At 44.9% G+C, this 21,918-nt stretch overlaps 1 protein-coding gene across 4 annotated transcripts in view; it reads right to left on the bottom strand.

The window, feature by feature from the left end:
- Positions 1 to 21,918, bottom strand: part of LOC122552344 (phosphofurin acidic cluster sorting protein 2) — a 772,803-nt gene that overhangs the window by 509,217 nt on the left and 241,668 nt on the right. For 3 of the 4 annotated variants that reach the window (XM_087984748.1, XM_087984739.1, XM_087984737.1), the window contains exon 3: positions 15,612 to 15,701. The exons of the other annotated variant lie outside the window; for it this stretch is intronic. In XM_087984748.1, coding sequence (XP_087840874.1) covers positions 15,612 to 15,701 — 90 coding nt within the window. The remainder of the gene's footprint in view (positions 1 to 15,611; positions 15,702 to 21,918) is intronic. 4 annotated transcript variants of the gene reach the window in all.

The raw sequence follows: 21,918 nt of genomic DNA, 5'->3' as shown, positions 1-21,918 counted from the left end.
GGGAGTGGGACTGGCCTCCTCACTGGGAGATTGGCTGGGGCTGTTGGATTGGGTTTGAACTAGCTTGACAGAGTGGTGGGAATCTGATGGGTAACTCAACTTAGAAGGAAGTGAAGTTGGTAACAGGACGTTAAACAATGTTAGGGAGGTGAGATGGTAGAAGGAACAAAGCTGAGCACTGAGTATACATCGAAAGTGAAATGATGTTGACAAGACCCAGTTAAGGGCACTCTCCCAGAATACACACAACTTTCAGATCAAGACAGACAATCTAAAGGTACAATTAGAGCTTCATGGGTATGATCTGATTGTCATTACAGAGACATGGCTGCACGGTGACCAGGACTGGGAACTGAATATTCAAGGATACTCGCTGTTTAGGAAGGACAGACAAGAAGGAAAAGGAGGTGAAGTTGCGCTGGTCATTAAGGATAGGATCAGTACATGAGGAAGGGAAGATCCCAGATCAGGAAAACAATGTGTGGAATTGGACAGGGTGGGAGCAAGTAAAATCAAGGGGCATGAGATAGTGACAGCCTAGGGCATGGAATTCATCAGGAGATGAGAGAAGCTTGGAGTGTGGGCAACACAGTAATCATGGGTGACTTTAGTCTGCACATAACCTGGGTAAACCAACTGAGCTTTAAAGCTGTGGAGCATTAAATTCTGGTGAGTGTGAGGGATGATTTTCTAGAGCACTACGTTGAGAAGCTGACTAGAGGAAAGGTTATTTTGGATCTAGTATTATGCAATGAAAAAAGGCTCATGAAAAATCTTGTAAAAAAACCTTTAGGAATAAGTGACCACAATATGATAGAATTTTATGTTGCCTGAAAGTGCAATCTGAAACAAGATTGATGAATATGATTCTGAGAAATGATGAAAGTTGGAGGCAGAGATTGGCTGAGCTGGATAGGGAAAATACATCACAAAGCATGACTGTACACAGGAAATGGATAGTCTGTAAAGAATTATTACATGGCTTCCAGCAACCATATATTCCTTTGAGGTTCAAAAACTCAAAAAAGTTGTCATTTGTAGCTAATAAAGGATGGTCAGCATTGTAAAAAAATTAAATTAAAAGGCCTGGAAAGTTGCTAGAAATAGGAGTAAATCTGATGATTGGGCACTTTATAGAATACAACAAAGGAGAAGCAAGAAACTGATAAGAAAGGGAGAATAGAATTTGAATGTAATCTAGCAAAAAAAGATATGAATGGAGTATGAATACTTCTACAGATACATAAAAAAGAAGTGTTTAGCTAAAATGAATGTGGGTCCATTACAGACAGAGTCAGGAGACTTTATTACAGGGAATAGAGACAAGGCACAGAAGTTAAACGATTATTTTGTGTCTGTTTTCACTGAGAGAGAGACCAGAATCTGAGATCCAAATGACTCAGGAGAATGAGGAGTTGAAGGGTCTTGGCATTAGTAAAGAAGATTGTGCTGGAGAAGTTAATGGGCTGAAAGTTGACTAGGTTCCCAGGACCTATATCTACATCTCAGAGGGTTCATGGCGATGGGTATTGTGATCATGAGATAGCTGATGCATAACCATCCGAACTTCGACAGGGTCTGGGACAATTCATGAAGATTAAAAGGTAGCAAATATCACCCCTCTATTTAAGAAGAAAGTGCAGGAGAAAACAGGGAAATACAGACCTGTTAGTCTGACATCAGTAGCTTCATATAATTTAACAATACATTTGACCCATCGTGTCTGTAACGATTCCTGAAAGAGCTACCCAGCTCGTCCCATCCTCCAGCTCTATCATTGTAGTTCTCGAAATACAGCTCTCTTTGAACCCTCCAATGGAATCCCCCTCCACCACTCTCCCAGGCAGCACATTCCAAATCCTAACAACTCTCTGAGTAAAGACATTTCTCCTCATCTCACAACTAGCTCTTTTGCTGCCAATCTTGAAATTGTGATCTTTAATTCATGACATACCAATAGTAGAAACAGAATATCCTTCTTTATTCTGTCAAAGTTTATCAAAATTTTGAACACCTCAGTTCGGTCACCTCTCAATCTTCTCCTCAGTAGATGGAAAGTGTTAGAATCTATTAGATAGAACTGCATAAGTAGACACCTTAATGATCTGATTGCGCATAGTGGGCATGGATTTGAGAATGGGAATCATGTCTGACAATTTTGTTGGAGTTTTTTGAAGAGGTTATGAACAAAATTGGAAAAGGAGAGCTGATGGATGTAGTATACATCGATCTTCAGAAGGCTTTTGATGAAGTTCTCCACAGGACACTGGTTAGAAACTTTAAAGCAAATGGCACAGGAGACAATGCACTGGCATAGATACTTCATTGGCTAAGTGATAGAAAACAGAGAGTCAGAATAAATCGGTCATTCTCATGTTCACAGGCTGTGAATAGTGGGGTACCACAAGGATCAGTACTTGGGCCCCAGCCATTCACAGTATATACGAATGATTTGGATGGAGGGCCAAATAGAATATTGCAAAATTTACAAAATCACAATTTTAGATGAGACTTTTTTTAGGGGTGGGGTGGGGGGTGCAGAGGAGATGAAAGATGGCTTTAGGAGGATTTGCACAGATAAAGTGAATGGGTTAGAACATGGCAGATGGACTATAATATGGGAAAATCTGAGGTTGTCTACTTTGCTAGGAGAAACAGATGGGCAGATTATTTGTTAAATGGCAGAGGTTGGGAAGTGTTAATTGGTAGGAGGTTGGAAAACATGGATATACAAAGGAATCCTTGTCAAAAATCACTGCAGGGTAACATGCAGGCACAGCAAGCTCTGAGGATGGCTAATGGAATGTTAGCCTTTACTGAAAGAGAATTTGGGCTTAGGAGTAGTGAAGCCCTTCTTCAACTGTGTTGGATCTTGGTTAGACCACACCTGGAGTATTGTGTACAGTTTTGGTTCCCTCTTCTCAGGAAAGGTACTATTGCCATCAAAGGAGTATAACAAAGGTTCACCAGACTCATTCCCGGGATAATTCCCTTATGAAGAGAGATTGGGGAATCTCAGCCTGTATTCTGTAGAGTTTCAAAGAATGAGAAGTGATCTGATTGGACCTTACAAAAAGGGTACATGCAGGCAGGATATTTCTCCTGATTGGAGAATCTGGAACCAAGGGCACAACTTTTAAATAGGGGAGATATCACTGTGGTCAGAGATGAGGAGAAATTGTTTTCCTTGGAGGGTTGTGAAGCTTTGGAATTCTCTATTACAAAGGGATATGGATCTCAGTGATTCAGTATATTTAAGGTAGAGATTGATAGATTTCTGAGTCCAAGTGCAGTACCATGTTATGGGGATGGAGAGGAGTATAAGGCATGGAGGTGTTAAAGCAGCAGGGTCAATGGGCTCAGTGGTGTACTCTTATTCCTATGTCACCTCGTCTGGTCTTCATGTGATTCTCATTTTAACTGCTCTCTGAAATGGCCTAGCAAGCCCCACATTTCAAAGCAAACTAAAGATGGACAACAGATATCAGATACCTGACAAAGGAGCAGTGCTCCAAAAATCTTACTTCCAAATAAACCTGTTGAACTACTTGGAACATAGAACAGTACAGCACAGAACAGGCCCTTCAGCCCACGATGTTGTGCCAATCACTGATCCTCATGTATGCACCCTGAAATTTCTGTGACCATATGCATGTCTAGGAGTCTCTGAAATGTCCCCAATGACCTTGCTTCCACAACTGCTGCTGGCAACGCATTCCATGCTCTCACAACTCTCTGTGTAAAGGACCCGCCTCTGACATCCCCTCTATACTTTCCTCCAACCAGCTTAAAACTATGACCCCTCGTGTTTGTCATTTCTGCCCTGGGAAATAGTCTCTGGCTATGGACTCTATCTATGCCTCTCATTATCTTGTATACCTCATTTAGGTCCCCTCTCCTCCTCCTTTTCTCCAATGAAAAAAGTCCGAGCTCAGTCAACCTCTCCTTATAAGATAAGCCCTCCAGTCCAGGCAGCATCCTGGTAAACCTCCTCTGAACCCTCTCCAAAGCATCCACATCTTTCCTATAATAGGGCGACCAGAACTGTACACAGTATTCCAAGTGCGGTCTAACCAAAGTTTTATAGAGCTGCAACAAGATCTCACGACTCTTAAACTCAATCTCTCTGTTAATGAAAGCCAAAACACCATATGCTTTCTTAACAATCCTGTCCACTTGGGTGGCCATTTTAAGGGATCTATGTACCTGCACACCAAGATCCCTCTGTTCCTCCACACTGCCAAGAATCCTATCCTTAATCCTGTACTCAGCTTTCAAATTCGACCTTCCAAAATGCCTCGCATTTATCCAGGTTGAACTCCATCTGCCACCTCTCAGCCCATCTCTGCATCCTGTCAATATCCTGCGGCAGCCTACAACAGCCCTCTTTACTGTCAACGACACCATCAACCTTTGTGTCATCTGCAAACTTGCTGACCCATCCTTCAATCCCCTCATCCAAGTCATTAATAAAAATTACAAACAGTAGAGGCCCAAGGACAGAGCCCTATGGAACACCACTCACCACAGACTTCCAGGCAGAATATTTTCCTTCTACTACCACTCGCTGTCTTCTGTTGGCCAGCCAATTCTGTATCCAGACAGCTAGGTTCCCCTGTATCCCATTCCTCCTGACCTTCTGAATGAGCCTACCATGGGGAACCTTATCAAATGCCTTGCTGAAGTCCATATACACCACATCCACAGCTCGACCCTCATCAACTTTTCTAGTCACATCCTCAAAGAACTCGATAAGGTTTGTGAGGCATGACCTGCCCCTCACAAAGCCGTGTTGACTGCATTTAATCAAGCCATGCTCTTCCAGAAGGTCATAAATCCTATCCTCAGAATCCTTTCTAACACCTTGCAGAAAGGTTGAGGGAGCTAGTGCTTTTCACACTGTAGCAAAGAAGGATAGAGGTGTACAACATGATGAGAGGCATAGATAGAGTGGATAACCAGAGACTTTTTCCCAGATGACAGACGTGAGACTTACTGGTTTGTAATTGCCGGGGATTTCCCTATTTCCTTTCTTGAAGAGAGGAATTATATTTGCCTCTCTCCAGTCCTCAGGTACGACTCCAGTGGAGAGCGAGGATGCAAAGATGCAATTGCATTTCTCATTTCCCAAAGCAGCTGAGGACAAATCTGGTCCGGGACTGGCGACTTGTCAATCTTAATGTTTGATAAAATTTTCAGCACATCAGCTTCATCTATCTCTATCCATTCCAGCATGCACACCTGCTCTTCAAAGGTTTCATTCACTGCAAAGTTTGTTCCTTTCGTAAAGACAGAAGCAAAAAACTCATTTAGGGCTTCCCCTACATCCTCAGACTCCACACACAAATACCTGGTGTTGTGTGATTTTTAACTTGGTCCATCCCAGTCCAACACCGGCTCCTCCACATCATCATAGTGAGCAGCAGCCACAGGACAGCACAGCCAATTACAGGTACTTGACTTTCTGATCAGCTTAGAGTCACAGATTCCAGATTCCAGATTCTAAGGATTCCTGGAATATTACTCCCAGTGCATCCACTATCTCTCCAGTTACTTCCTTTAATATAGAATAGTACAGCACTTTGGCCCTCGATGTTCTGCCAATCTTTTACCAAACCCTAAGATCAAACTCACCTACATACCGTTCATTGTACTATCATCCACGTGCTTATCCAAGAGTCACTTAAATGTCCCGAATATCTCTGACTCTATGACCACTGCTGGCAGTAATTCCACACACCACCACTCTCTGTGTAAAGAACCTACCTCTGACATCTCCCCTAAACCTTCCTCCAATCACCTTAAAATTATTCCCCTGGTGACAGCCATTTCTGCCCTGGGAAAAAGTCTCTGGTTATCCACTCTATCTATGCCTCTCATCATGTTGTACACCTCTATCCTTCTTTGCTACAGTGTGAAAAGCACTAGCTCCCTCAACCTTTCTTCATAAGACATGCCCTCCAGTCCAGGCAGCATCCAGGTAAATCTCATCTGCACCCTCTCTCAGGATTCCACATCTTTCCTATAAGAGGAGAACAGAACTGAACACAGTATTCCAAGCATGGTCTAACTCTACGGTGCAACTCCATACAGCTACAGCATAACCTAGTGGCTCTTAAACTCAATCCCCCAGTAATGAAAGCCAACACATCAAACACCTTCTTAACAACTCTATCAACATGGGTAATAATCTCGAGGAATCTATGGACATGGACCCCAAGATTCCTCTGTTCCTCCACACTGCCAAGATAGGTGGAAGGAGGTGAGGGTGAGGGTTATAGGCCGGAGATGGGGTGGGGGCGGAGAGGTTGGGAAGAAGATTGCAGGTCAAGAGGGCGGTGCTGAATCTGGGGGTTGGAACTGAGATAAGGTGGGAGGAGGGGAAATAAGGAAGCTGGAAAAATCTATGTTCATCCCGTGTGGTTGGAAGGTTCCTAGGTGGAAGATGAGGCGCTCTTCCTCCAGGCATCATGTGGCCAGGGTCTGGTGATGGAGGAGGCCAAGGACCTGCATGCCCTTGGCGGAGTGGGAGGGAGAGTTAAAGTGTTCAGCCATGGGACGGTTGGGTTGGTTGGTCCGGGTGTCCCAGAGGTGTTCCCTGAAACGTTCCGCAAGTAGGCGACCTGTCTCCCCAATGTAGAGGAGACCACATCGGGTGCAGTGGATGCAGTAAATGATGTGTGTGGAGGTGCAGGTGAATTTGCAACGGATATGGAAGGATCCCTTGGGGCCTTGGAGGGAAGTGAGGGGGGAAGTGTGGGCGCAAGTTTTGCACTTCTTGCGGTTGCAGGGGAAGGTGCCGGGAGTGGAGGTTGGGTTGGTGGGGGGTGTGGACCTGACGAGGGAGTCGCGGAGGGAGTGGTCTCTCCGGAATGCTGATATATCCCTGGTGGTGGGGTCTGTTTGGAGGTGACGAAAATGACGGAGGATGATACGATGTATCTGGAGGTTGGTGGGGTGGTAGGTGAGGACCAGTGGGGTTCTGTCCTGTCCTGTCCAGACCCTGGCCACACGACCCCTGGAGGAAGAGCACCTCATCTTCCGCCTAGGAACCCTCCAACCACACGGGATGAATGTAGATTTCTCCAGCTTCCTCATTTCCCCTCCCCCCACCTTATCTAAGTCCCCACCCCCGGATTTAGCACCGCCCTCTTGACCTGCAATCTTCTTCCCGACCTCTCCGCCCCCACTCCCTCTCTGGCCTATCACCCTCACCCTTACCTCCTTCCACCTATCGTATTCCTAGTGCCCCTTCCCCAAATTACCTCCCCCCTACCTTTTATCTCAGCCTGCTTGGCACACCAGCCTCATTCCTGAAGAAGGGCTTATGCCCGATACGTCGATTCTCCTGCTCCTCGGATGCTGCCTGACCTGCTGTGTTTTTCCAGCACCACACTTTTCAACTCTGGTCTCCAGCACCTGCAGTCCTCACTTTCTCCTAGTATCTCTAATTAAACTATGGTTTTCCAAGTAATCACAAATCCTGTCTCTAGAATTCCTCTCCAATAATTTGCCCATCACAGACGTAAGACTAACTGTTTCCTGGATGCAGTCGGAGAGGTCACGAGGTCTCCAGGGATCAGTGGAGCCTGTCAGGATACATGAGTACACGATTTAAATTTCTTTCAGTTCTCTTTTTTCTTCAATTCCTGGACGCAGTCGGAGAGGTCACGAGGTCACATATTTGGGTGGTTGCTTTGGCCGAAACACTACTTGGATAGTGTCTCCCACCCATCCTCCTCCTCTAACCAAAAAAAATGTTCTGTGCCTCAGTTGGTAAGGTGACAAGTATTTTTTTCGTTTTTTTTTACTGGCAGTCTATTTGGCGATTTAGAATAGCAGGAATGGAGGTTAGGGAGTGGAATGTTCCCCCTGCAGTATGTGGGAGGTAAGGGCCACATCCAGTGCCCCTGCTGACTTCATTTATGGGAACTGCATGTCTCAATCATGTCTCAAAAACTTGATGGAGTTTTTTGAAGAAGTAACAAAGAGGATTGATGAGGGCAGAGTGGTGGACGTGATCTATATGGACTTCAGTAAGGCATTCGACAAGGTTCCCCATGGGAGACTGGTTAGCAAGGTTAGATTTCATGGAATACAGGGAGAACTAGCCATTTGGATACAGAACTGGCTCAAAGGTAGAAGACAGAGGGTGGTGGTGGAGGGTTGTTTTTCAGACTGGAGGCTTGACACCAGTGGAGTGCCACAAGGATCGGTGCTGGGTCCTCTACTTTTCGCCATTTATATAAATGATTTGGATGTGAGCATAAGAGGTATTGTTAGTAAGTTTGCAGATGACACCAAAATTGGAGGTGTAGTAGACAGCGAAGAGGGTTACCTCAGAATACAACAGGATCTTGATCAGATGAGCCAATGGGCTGAGGAGGGGCAGATGGAGTTTAATTCAGATAAATGCAAGGTGCTGCATTTTGGGAAAGAAAATCAGAGCAGGACTTATACATTTAATGGTAAGGTCCTAGGGAGTGTTGCTGAACAAAGAGACCTTGCAGTGCAGGTTCATAGCTACTTGAAAGTGGAGTCGCAGGTAGATAGGATAGTGAAGAAGGCGTTTGGTATGCTTTCCTTTATCGGTCAGAGTATTGAGTGCAGGAGTTGGGAGGTCATGTTGCAGCTGTACAGGACATTGGTTAGGCCACTGTTGGAATATTGCGTGCAATTCTGGTTTCCTTCCTATCGGAATGATGTTGTGAAACTTGAAAGGGTTCAGAAAAAATTTACAAGGATGTTGCCAGGGTTGGAGGTATTGAGCTATAGGGAGAGGTTGAAAAGGCTGGGGCTGTTTTCCCTGGAGTGTCGGAGGCTGAGGGGTGACCTCATAGAGGTGTATAAAATCATGGAGGGGCATGGATAGGGTAAATAGACAAAGTCTTTTCCCTGGGGTCGGGGAGTCCAGAACTAGAGGACATAGGTTTAAGGTGAGAGGGGAAAGATATAAAAGAGACCTAAGGGGCAACTTTTCCATGCAGAGGGTGGTGCGTGTATGGAATGAGCTGCCAGAGGAAGTGGTGGAGGCTGGTACAATTGCAACATTTAAAGGTGCCTGGATGGGTATATGAATAGGAAGGGTTTGGAGGGATTTGGGCCAGGTGCTGGCAGGTGGGACTAGATTGAGTTGGGATATCTAGTCAGCATGGAAGAGTTGGACCGAAGGGTCTGTTTCCATGCTGTACATCTCTATGACTCTATAACTCCAGCTCCTCGAGAACCATGTTAGGGAACTGGTGTTGGAGCTGGATGAACTTCGGATCATTCATGAGGTGGAGGGGGTTATTGAGAGGAGTTACAGGGAGGCAGTTACTCCACAGCCACGTGAAGAAGGTAGATGGGTTACTGTCAGGGGTAGGAAAGGGAACCGGCAAGCAGTGCAGGGATCTCCTGTGGCCATTCCCCTCAACAACAAGTATACTGTTTTGGATACTGTTGGGGGAGATGACTTCCCAGGGGTAAGCCATGGCATACAGGTCTCTGGCACAGAGTCTGACCCTGCTGCTCAGAGGAAAAGTGGGAAGAGGAACAGAGCTTTAGTCATTGGGAACTCCATAGTTAGGGGGACAGACAGGAGGTTTTGTGGGGACGAGAGAGACTCACGGTTGGTGTGTTGCCTCCCAGATGCTTCACAGATGTTCGTGTTTTCGGGATCCTTGAGGGGGAGGGATAGCAGCCCCAAGTTGTGGTCCACATAGGCAACAACGACATAGGTTGGAAGAAAGGTGGGTATCTAAGGAAGAAATTCAGGTAGCTAGGGTGGAAGCTTAGAACTAGAACAAACAGTGTTGTTATCTGTGGTTTGTTAGGCGAAAGTGAATACTACAGCTGCTGGAGATTAGAGTCAAGAGTATGGTGCTGGAAAAGCACAGCAGGTCAGGCAGCATCCGAGGAGCAGGAAAAGCGACGTTTCAGGCAAAAGCCCTTCATCAGGAATCTCTGGTTTGTTGCCCATGCCACGTGTTAGTGAAGCAAGGAACAGAGAGAGTGGAGCTAAACACGTGGCTGCAGGGATGGTGCAGGAAGGAGAGATTTGGATTCTTGGATAATTGGAGCTCTTTCTGGGGAAGGTGGGACCTCTACAAACAGGATGGTCTACACCTGAACCAGAGGGGCAACAATATCCTGGGGGAGAAGTTTGCTAATGCTCTTTGAGGGGTGTTCAAACTAATGCATTATGTGGATGGGAACCTGAATTGTAGTTCCAGTGTACAGGAGGTTGAGTGTAGTGAAGTCAGGGATAGGTTGACAAGGTCGCAAGATGGCACCGGCAATCGAGATGTTGGTTTGAAATGTGTGTACTTCAATGCCAGGAGCATCCAGAATAAGGTGGGTGAACTTGCAGCATGGGTTGGTACTTGGGATTTCGATGTTGTGGCCAATTCAGAGACATGGCTGGAGGAGGGTCAGGAATGGTTGTTGCAGATTCTGGGATTTAGATGTTTCAGTAAGAACAGAGATGATGGCAAGAGAGGGGGTGATGTGGCATTGTTAATCAAGGATAGTATTACAGCAGTTGAGATAATGTTTGAGGACTCATCGAGTGAGGTAATTTGGGTTGAGGTTAGAAAAAGGAAAGGAGAGGTCACCCTGTTGAGAGTTTTCTATAAGCCTCCGAATTGTTCCAGAGATGTAGAGGAAAGGACAGCAAAGATGATTCTCGATAGTTGCGAGAGTAACAGAGTCGTTGTTATGGGGGACTTTAACTTCCCCAATATTGACTGGGAATACAATAGTTCAAGTAGTTTAGATGGGTCAGTTTTTGTTCAATGTGTGCAGGAGTGTTTTCTGACACAGTATGTAGACAGGCCAACATGGAATAATGTCATACTGGGGAATGAACCCAGACAGGTGCTAGGTTTGGAGGTAGGTGAGCACTTTGGCAATAGTGACCATAATTTGGTTATGTATACAATAGCAATGAGCAGGGAAAGGTATATACTGCAGGGAAAGAGGTATAACTGGGAGAAAGGCAATTTTGATGCGATTTGGCAAGATTTAGGATGCATAGGATGGGGAAGTAAACTGCAGGGGATGGACACTCTTGAAATGTGGAGCTTATTCAAGGAACAGCTACTGTGGGTCCTTGATGAGTATATACGTACCAGGCAGGGAGGTAGTTGTTGAGAGAGGAAGCCATGGTTTACTAAGGAAGTTGAAGCTCTTGTCAAGAGGAAGAGGAAGGCTTATGTTAGAATGAGATGTGAAGGCTCAGTTAGAGCAATTGCGATTTACAAGGTAGCCAGGAAAGACCTAAAGAGAGAGCTAAGACAAGCAAGGAGGAGTCATGAGAAGTTGTTGGCGGACAGGATCAGGGAAAACCCTAAAATTTTCTAAAGGTATATAAGAGATAAAAGAATGACCAGAGTAAAATTAAGACTAGTATCAAGGTTAGTAGTGGGAAATTGTGCATGGAGTCAGAGTAGATAAGGGAAGTGCTAAATGAATATTTTTCATCAGTATTCAAGTCCCCTGGGCCGGATGGGACTTATCTCGGATTCTCTGGGATTCTCTCTTATGTCGTCATTGTCTTGAATATATCAGAAGACAGGAGGATAGCAAATGTTGTTCCCTTGTTCAAGAAGGGGAGTAGAGACAACTCTGGCAATTATAGGCCCAGCGAGCCTTACTTCAGTTGTGGGTAAAGTGTTGGAAAAGTTTATAAGAGATAGGATTTATAATAATCTCAAAAGGAATAAGTTGGTTAGGGATAGTCAACATGGTTTTGTGAAGGGTAGGTCGTGCCTTAGTGAATTCTTTGAGAAGGTGACCAAACAGATGGATGAAGGTAAAGCCGGGTAAAGCTGTTGATGTGGTGTAAGGTATTTGATAAGGTTCCCGTGGTAGGCTATTGTACAAAATACAGAGGTGTGGGATTGAGAGTGATTTAGCGGTTCGGATCAGAAATTGGATAGCTGAAAGAAGTCAGAGGGTGATGGTTGATGGGAAATGTTCATCCTAGTGGTGTACCGCAATGATTAGTTTTGGGTCCACTGCTGTTTGTTATTTTCATAAACGATCTGGATGAGGGTGTAAAAGGATGGGTTAGTAAATTTGCGGATGAAACTAAGGTTGGTACAGTTGTGGATAGTGCCAAAAGATGTTGTAGGTTACAGCGGAACATAGATAAGCTGCAGAGCTGGGCTGAGAGGTGGCAAATGGAGTTTAGTGCAGAAAAGTATGAGGTGATTCACTTTGGAAGGATTAACAGGAATGCAGAGTACTGGGAAGATTGTAAGATTCTTGGTAGTGTAGTTGAGCAGAGAGATCTCGGTGTCCATGCACATAGATCCCTCAAAGTTGCCATGCAAGTTGATAGGGCTGTTCAGAAGGCTTTTATTAGTAGACTGGATTGAGTTTCAGAGTCATGAGGTCATGCTGCAGCTGTACAAAACTCAGGTGCAGCCGCAGGTGCAGGACGGCACGGTGGCACAGTGGCTAGCACTGCTGCCTCACAGCGCCTGAGACCCGGGTTCAATTCCCGCCTCAGTGAACTGTGTGGAGTTTGCACGTTCTCCCCGTGTCTGCGTGGGTTTCCTCCGGGTGCTCCGGTTTCCTCCCACAGTCCAAAGATGTGCAGGTCAGATGAATTGGCCATGCTAAATTGCCCGTAGTGTTAGGTATAGGGGTAAATGTAGGGGTGGGTTGCACTTCGGCGGGTTGGTGTGGACTTGTTGGGCCGAAGTGCCTGTTTCCATACTGTAATGTAATCTAATCTAAATCTAATCTAAAATCACTTGAGAGTATTGCATGCAGTTCTGGTCACCGCATTATCGAAAAGATGTGGAAGCTTTGGAAAGGGTCCAGAGGAGATTTACTGGGATGTTGCCTGGTATGAAGGGAAGGTCTGATGAGGAAAGGCTGAGGGCCTTGAGGCTGGTTTTGTTAGAGAGAAGAACATTGAGAGGTGACTTAACTGAGACATATAAGATAATCAGAGGGTTAGACAGGGTGGACAATGAGAGCCTTTTTCTTCGGATGGTAATGGCTAGCTCAAGGTGGCATAGCTTTAAATTGAGGGGGGATAGATATAGGATAGATATCAGAGGTAGTTTCTTTACTCAGAGAGTAGTAGGGGTGTGAAACACACTGCCTGTAACAGTAGTAGACTCGCCAACTTTCAGGACAGTTAAATGGTCATTGGATAGACATATTCCTGCACCACTAATCCAGAATCTGGTTTCCAGCATCTGCAGTCATTGTTTGTAACATATGGATGAGAATGGAATAGTGCAGGTTAGATGGGCTTCAGACTGGTTTGAGGAGAAAGTGAGGTCTGCAGATGCTGGAGATCAGAGCTGGAAAAGCACAGCAGGTCAGGCAGCATCCAGGGAATAGGAGAATCGACGATTCGGGCATAAGCCCTTCTTCAGATTGGTTTCACAGGTCAGCACAACATTGAGGGCCGAAGGGCCTGTACTGCACTGAAATGTTCTACGCTTTATGTTACGTTCCTCCATGTTTTGATATAATTTATTAATTCTACCTCATTATGCATAATCAGATTCAAACTAGCATGGGGAAATAATAATGTGGATCCAGGAAATGGCACAGGAATTGAATAAATACTTTCTGTTCGTTTTCACATGCTCCTCGTATTCCAATAATACAAAATAATCAAACCCTCAGACAGCACCTTCCAAACCCACAACAACTTCCATCTCGAAGACAAGGGCAGCAGATCCAATGGGAATACAACCCCCTGGAAGTTCCCTTCCAAGCCACTCACCATCCTGACTTGAAAATATACCACTGTTCCTTCAGCGTCACGGGGTCAAAATCCTGGAATTGCCTCCCTAATGGCATTGTGGATGTACCTAAAGCACATGGGACTGCAGTGGTTCAAGAAGGCAGCTCACCTCCACACTATCGAGGAGCAACTAGGGGACGGGCAATAAATGCTGGCTCACCCAGTGACATAAATAACATGAATTAAAAAAAATAAAAATCTCTGGTTGAATCCACGTCATATAGCTCTTGGAAACAGTCCCGAATACATAATTTATTTCTTAACTCTATTCATATGGGTTCTACATTGGAGTCATAGAGATGTACAGCATGGAAACAGACCGTTCGGCCTAACTTGTCCACGCCAACCAGATATCCTCAACTAACCTAGTCACAGTTACTAGCACCTAGCCCATATCCCTCTAAACCCTTCCTATTAATATACCCATCCAGATGCCTTTTAAATGTTGTAATTGTACCAACCTCCACCACTTCCTCTGGCAGCTCATTCCATACACGCACCACCCTCTGCGTGAAAAGGTTGCCCCTTAGGTCTCTTTTAAATGTTTCCCCTCTCATCGTAAACCTATGCCCTCTAGTTCTGGACTCCCCCATCCCAGGGAAAACACCTTGTCTATTTACCCTATCACTGCCCACCATGATTTTATAAAACTCTATTAGGTCACCCCTCAGACTCCGACGCTCCAGGGAAACCAGCCCCAGCCTGTTCAGCCTCTCCCTCCAACCCTGGCAACATCCTTGTAAATCTTTTGTGAACCCTTTCAAATTTCACAATATTGTTTCTATAGGAGGGAGACCAGAATTGTACACAATATTCCAACAGTGGCCTAACCAATGTCCTGTACAGCTGCAACATGACCTCCCCAACTCCTGTACTCAATGCTCTGACCAATAAAGCATACCAAATGCCTTCTTCACTATCCTATCTACCTGCGACCTCACTTTCAAAGTACTATGAAGCTGCACTCCGTGGTCTCTTTGTTCAGCAACACTCCCTGGGACCTTACCGCTAAGTGCAGAAGTCCTGCTCTGATTTGCCTTTCTCGTTTCTTGCTATAAGCAGAGAAAATACTGGAGAAACTCAGCAGGTCCGGCAACTGGAGAAGAGAATCGTACTGATCTCAAAACATTAACACATTTTCTCTCATCAATGATGCTGCCAGACCTCCTCCATTTCTCCAGCATCTTCTGTGCTTGTTTCAAATTTCTAGCACCTGCAGTATTTTGCTTTTATTCACTTTTTGCTGTTGTACTTGCCAACAATAGTCCCCAACTACCCTTTCCTTCCTGGGTCTTTTAGAAAACTCAGATACTCCTGAACATTTAGTACCTAGTTCTGATCACCTGGTAATCATTCTCCGTAATGACTGTAAGATCATATTTGTGAACCTGTTTTTGTGCTGTTAATTTACAAATCTTTGGGCAACTAGGAACATCCATGTCATACTAGAGAATTTAAAAAATCTCTTTTGTTCCCATATAGGGTGCCCTCTCTTTTCAGAACACACTATGAAGCAATTTTTAATCAGGAGCTTGGTGGGATAATCAGGCTGAAACATGATTCACAAGAGAGAAGACCTTAACCCTGCTGACCACTGCTTTATTTACACGCTCCAAGCCAATGTGAAATACTGTGTAGCCCAGGGAAAAAAGAAACGCTTGCAGATAGCTGAATACCTCCTTGCTTGACCATCCCGAATATTCACCAAAATAAGATTAATTAGTTAAGATTTAGATAAGCTCAAGGGGCTGAAAGACCTACCTTCCCTCCTAATTTGTACGTTTGCATGTAAGAGTTAAGTAAAAATGTCTTTTAAAAGCAGAGAGTGATAAATCATCTTGTGCACAGTAGATACCTGCAAGGAAAAGGTGAGCTCTAAATCGGTCTCCATCAAGCCACCTGGGGGGAGAAGATACTCATTCGATCTTAGGATTCGCTTCGAGCCCTACAATGCACCAAAATGAGAAAGAGCTATTACAGAGTCATAGAGTCAGGCATTCTGTGTAAATCACCCCAGTGAGAGCATTGCCGTTGGAAGACTCTCCGCCTCCTTTGGAATGTAGTAAGATTGCTTTCAAGGGAACCCCATCTGAAAAGAGGATATAATGATGCTGAGAGAGCAATCTAGTGTTAAAGTAAAGCAGTATCTAAACATGCTGTTCAAACTAAGACAAGATCTTGGTATTACTGAAAAAAGACACATTTTGTCGAAGCTTTGTCTTTCAATCATCAGGATATTTCACAAGAATACAAAGACAAGAGGAAAGCCAACATTTACACTGCAAGAGAGGAAAGTACTGATTTGTTACCAAGAGGATTCTGCTGTGGAGGCATTGCCATAAAAAATGCACCCAGTAATGCTGATTGACAGTTAACAGCCAGTCTTTGTTAAACTTTATATCATGCAACTTGATTGGTTGAAGGATTGCCATAGAGTCATACAGCACAGAAATAGATACTTTAGTCCAACCCATCCACGCTGACCAGGTTTCTCAAATTAATTTAGACCTCATTTGAACACACCTGGCCCAAATCCTTCTAAACCTTTCTTATTCATATTTAAATGTTGTAACTGTACCTGCACCTATAACATCCTCTGGCAGTTCATTCCACGCATCAACCATGCTCTGTGTTAAAAAGCTGCCCCTCTGGTCCCTTTTAAATTTTTCTCTTCCCACCTTAAACAGTACCATATTCTCCAGTCTCGCCACATAACTGTTTCTCATCTTGGGTTCCTTTCTAACACTTCTGGAAGATTATGCCATCCTTCATAGATAATGGTTTCCAAAGCTGGGCAATATCCCAACTGAATCAGAATCATTATGATGCAGAAAGAGGCCATTTGGGCCTTAGGCTGTCACCTGCACATTATTTATCTCCAAATAATAATTCCCTGTCGTCTCCAGTGCCTCAATCAAACCTTCCTCCACCACATTTCTCGGCAGTGCATTGCATAGTTAACTATTTATTCACTGAGTGTAAAAGCTTTTTCCCACATCAGATTTGTGAGTTGTAACAGGCACAGTGCAATATCATGAGAAAAGTACTTGTGTATTAATACATGTAACTTCAAGTACATTCAGAGTGCCATACTACGACCTGACTGACAATGCTAAACCCTCCACACACTCACCAAAAACCCATCATTCCCGGCACCAATCATAACAATACCATAACTATAACCTCCGAAGTGGAGGTGACAGTGTGAGTGCGAAAGGAAACCATTTGTTGGAGACGTGCAAACTGTTTCAGGCAAGTTGTAAAGGAATCACTTATTCCATGACAGAGAGAGAGAAAACAGCTGACCTGATTCAGACTTTCTACCTATGCAAAACCAGCTCAACAGCACCAGAAATTAAATCAATGTGTTTCAGGATCCTCATCAATTCACGTGGAACCTCTTCCATGGATATAACAAGCTGAATATACTACTTGCCTACCAACAGGTATGGAGACGTGGTGGCATAGTGAAGGGGGCACAGGGTGGTGACTGTGGGCCAGAAGATGGGGAACTATCTGGATGGAACTTCACACAGTTTGCGCTTGGTAGTCACCCAAGATACACCTATTGGCATAACTCCACTGATACCAGAAACACTCACGGACATACCTCATTCCCTCCATAGAGACACAGAATAGAAAAAGGCCTTTCAGTCCATTGAGTCTGCACCAAGAACATCAACCACCTACTATTCGAATTCCATTTTCCAACCCTTGGACTGTAAGTGCACATCTAAACACTTTTTACACTCTGAGTGAAAAAGGTTTTCCTCACATCTCCTCTAAACCTGCTGGCCCTACTTTAGATCTCTGTCCCCTGGTCATTGATCCCTTCATCAAGGGGAAACGTTTCTTCCTGTCTACCACCCCATTTATAGCCCTCATCATTTTATTCCACTTAACCATGTCCCCTCTCAGTCTCCCCTGCTCTAAGGAAAACAATCCTAGTCTGTCCACTCTCTCTTCGTAATTGAAACTCTTTAGTCATTTGTAGGCAATGCATTACCTTCCTCAGAAATGTTCACAGTATTTCACAGACTTTGAAAGGCATTGACTGCAGTTATTGTGAACACAACAAGACCATACAAACAAGACAACACATGCGCAAAATACTGTTGACACTGAAAGTCGGAAATAAAAATGGAAAACCCTGGAGAAGTTCAGCTGGTCTGGCAGTATCTGTGGAGAGAAAAACAGCCAACATTTCAGACCGATAATTTTATGTCAAAGTTCTAACAACTTTTGGAGTTTATAACTAGATGACAGTTCTGTAGCTCCATATTTTCTCAACCTCACATTTACCTCCATCTTCAACTCTCCAGTCCTCAATAAAATCATCCAACTCTCTCCCCCTGGCTGTTTCTCCACTATAGACTTTATTGACACAGACTTGAATGGATATGGCAGACAACTGGTTTAGCCACTCACTGCCAGATCTGCCTGGGCCACATCAAACTACATTGGGTCCTGCTCTTGATAGGAGAAAGTGAGGTCTGCAGATGCTGGAGATCAAAGTTGAAACTTTATTGCTGGAACAGCACAGCAGGTCAGGCAGCATCCAGGGAACAGGAGATTCGACGTTTCGGGCACAGGCCCTTCTTCAGGAATGAAGAAGGGCCTGTGCCCGAAACGTCGAATCTCCTGTTCATTCCTGAAGAAGGGCCTGTGCCCGAAACGTCGAATCTCCTGTCATTCCTGAAGAAGGGCCTGTGCCCGAAACATCGAATCTCCTGTTCATTCCTGAAGAAGGGCCTGTGCCCGAAACGTCGAATCTCCTGTTCCCTGGATGCTGCCTGACCTGCTGTGCTGTTCCAGCAATAAAGTTTCAACCCTGCTCTTGATAGCTAAAGCTGCTCATTATTCCAGGATTGTCCCGGATTGGAAAACAAACACCTGGACTCATTTCTTTTTATCTCTCCACCCTGGAGGCTCCCTGCCTCTATTCCTGATGAAGGGCTTTTGCCTGAAAGGTCGATTTTCCTGCTCCTCAGATGCTGCCTGACCTGCTGTGCTTTTCCAGCACCACTCTAATCTAAACTCTGGTTTCCAGCATCAGCAGTCCTCACTTTTGCCCCATTTCTCTACACGCTGCCTTAAGGCCTTTCCCCCCAATTTCTTCACTCTTAGCTTCAACAATAAGTATGGAATGCAGGTTATTTTCCACAGACTGTGGTACAGTCTAACACAGGGCAGCCCATATCTTGAATGCATTATCTGGGCCGACATGACACCAATTGTTAAAGTTGAGAATGTAACTTTTAAAAAGGTTTTGTGATTTACATATGAAAGAACTAAAACCAACATGGTCATTCTAAAAGATGACAGACTTAACAAACAATCCAGGTCTTTTTCAATATATAATTTCAGTTACATCACACTGTAAACGTTTGCTATAAATTCTGTGTCTTACAATCTTATTCTCCACAACCACCTGATGAAGGAGCACCACTCCGAAAGCTAGTGCTTCCAAATAAACCTGTTGAACTATAACCTGATGTTGTGTGATTTTTAACCCTATTAGAATATTAAGAGTTTCTATCAAACCCCCCAAATTATCAGACAGTTTATCTTTTTCACAATAGATAAACGGAAATTTCTTTCACTTAAATATTGAGAAGTGTTGGAAATACATAAAAATATATTAACGACTGAGACCCAAACAATACTAGAAGATATTGAATTGTTGGATACTTTCTGAAATAAAAGAGGCTGATTGTCTTTAATAGCCTGAAGGCCTGCCTTAGAATAGATTATGGGGCTTCTGTGGAGGAGAAAGTGAGGTCTGCAGATGCTGGAGATCAGAGCTGAAAATGTGTTGCTGGAAAAGCGCAGCAGGTCAGGCAGCATCCAGGGAACAGGAGAATCGACGTTTTGGGGCATAAGATTCCTGAAGAAGAGCTTATGCCCAAAACGTCAATTCTCCTGTTCCTTGGATGCTGCCTGACCTGCTGCGCTTTTCCAGCAACACATTTTCAGCTATGGGGCTTCTGTGTTGATCGTTTTCAAACACCAGGAGAGTCATTAGGAAAACAAAGCAGCAGTAGGGAACAGTGAGGCTGCAAGATCTCTCTCCGGGTTGGAATTTGGTAACCTGATTATGTCACCACCTCACTCTCTCTGTACTGACCATCTGACTGTGTGGCACTCCCTCAGTACTGACCCTTTTACAGTGCAGCACTCCCTCAGTACTGACGGTCTGACAGTGCGGCAGTCCCTCTGACAGTGCGGCATTCCCTCAATACTGACCCTCTGACAGTGCAGCATTCCCTCTGTACTGAATGTCCGACAGTGCAGAACTACCTCAGCACTGACCCTCCCTCACTGTGGCACTTCCTCATTACTGACCCTCCAATAGTACGGCACTCCCTCAGTATTGACCCTCCAACAACGTGGCACTCCCTCAGTGCTGACCCTCCGACAGTGCAGCACTCCCTCAGTACTGATGCTCCAAAAGTGTGGCGCTCCCACAGCACTGACCCTCTGACAGTACAGCACTCCCTCAGTGCTGACCCTCCGACAGCGTGGCACTCCCTCAGTATTGACCCTCCAACAGTGCGGCACTCCCTCAGTACTGACCCTCCAACCCACCGACAGTGTGGCCTTCCCTCAGTACTGACCCTTCAGCAGTGCGGACTCCCTCAGCACTGACTCTTTGACAGTGTGGCATTCCCCCAGTACTGACCCTCTGACAGTGCGGCACTCCCTCAGTACTGACCCTCCAACAGTGCTGCGCTCCCTCAGCACTGACTCTCTGACAGTGCGGCACTCCCTCAGTACTGACCTTTCAACCCACCGACAGTGTGGCCTTCCCTCGGTACTGACTCTCCAACAGTGCAATCTCCCTCAGCACTGACCCTCTGACAGTGTGGCACTCCCCCAGTACTGACCCTCCGACAGTGCTGCGCTCCCTCAGCACTGACTCTCTGACAGTGCGGCACTCCCACAGTACTGACCCTCTGACAGTGTGGCACTCCCTCAGCATTGACCCTCCAACAGTGCGGCACTCCCTCAGTACTGACCCTCTGACAGTATGGCACTCCCTCAGCATTGACCCTCCAACAGTGCGGCACTCCCTCAGTACTGACCCTCCGACAGTGCTGCGCTCCCTCAGTACTGACATTCTGACAGCGCATCATTCCTTCAGCACTGACCCTCCGACAGTGCAGCAACCTGCTGTTCAAGCTAAGTCTTGGAATGGGGTTGAAATAGACAGCACTGTGACTCAGAGGTGAGTGTGATTTCAAATGAACCAAGGTGACACTTTAAAACTGTACACTTGCAATGTACACCAGGATAGTTAAAGGACACCTTGAGAGTTGCAGTTTGGGATTGTGATCCTTTTCCTTGGGAATTAATTCCTGCATGCATATATGTATAAATGAAACAAAACTCACAGCTGGCAGTTAAAATGATATTTTTAAATTGTCTGGTAACATTTGACTGTATTAGGGTGTGGAAAGCTAAAACTGCAGCTGTTGTAGCATTAAGAGGTTTAATTGATTCCTAATGTAGCTCTGCCTGCCTGCATCGTACAGTGTCAGGTAACAAGACCTGGGAAATATAATGAAGGTTCCCAAACATGCGGAAGGTATCATTTTTGAAAATCATTTCAGTTGTGCATTATTGGTAAAGATTAAAATCTGCATCAACAAGACAACTGGATTTGAAAAGCTGCCACATTTTGCAGTGGCAGTGTGGGGTAAAGGAACAATCAAGTCAGCCTTTTGGTATTTGGTGAGTGTGCAGACATTGGCAAGGATCTCAGTCTCTGGGAGGGGAGCCTGATCCCTGGTATAATTTGTTAAATGTGTACATGCTGGCTGGGCTAGCATTTAACGTCCCTCCCTATTTAAATCCCAATTACTTCACCGTTGGCAGCCATGCCTTCAGCTGCCTGGGCTCTACGTTCTGGAGTCACAAGCTACAAATCTCCACCTCATGTCTCCCTGTCACATAATTTATTTTAAAACACTTCTGTGAAGTGATTTGGAACACTTTGTTACTTAAAAGATATTATATAAATACAAGTGGTCCCTGTTGGCTATTCTGATCTCAGGACGTACAGGGTAATTATCCTGAAATGTTGCATTGGAGAGAAATCTGATCACCAGCTTTGCAGATGCCACGTTGGGTGATTAGTTCACCCGAAAGTGGTGTATCCA

The sequence above is a fragment of the Chiloscyllium plagiosum genome, unplaced genomic scaffold, assembly GCF_037043375.1.
Source record: "Chiloscyllium plagiosum isolate Xiang-an unplaced genomic scaffold, Cpla_swu_hap1 HiC_scaffold_3, whole genome shotgun sequence".
Classification (NCBI taxonomy): Eukaryota; Metazoa; Chordata; class Chondrichthyes; order Orectolobiformes; family Hemiscylliidae; genus Chiloscyllium; species Chiloscyllium plagiosum.
The sequence above is the reverse complement of the archived record's forward strand: the minus strand, read 5'-3'. Positions and strand labels throughout refer to the sequence as shown.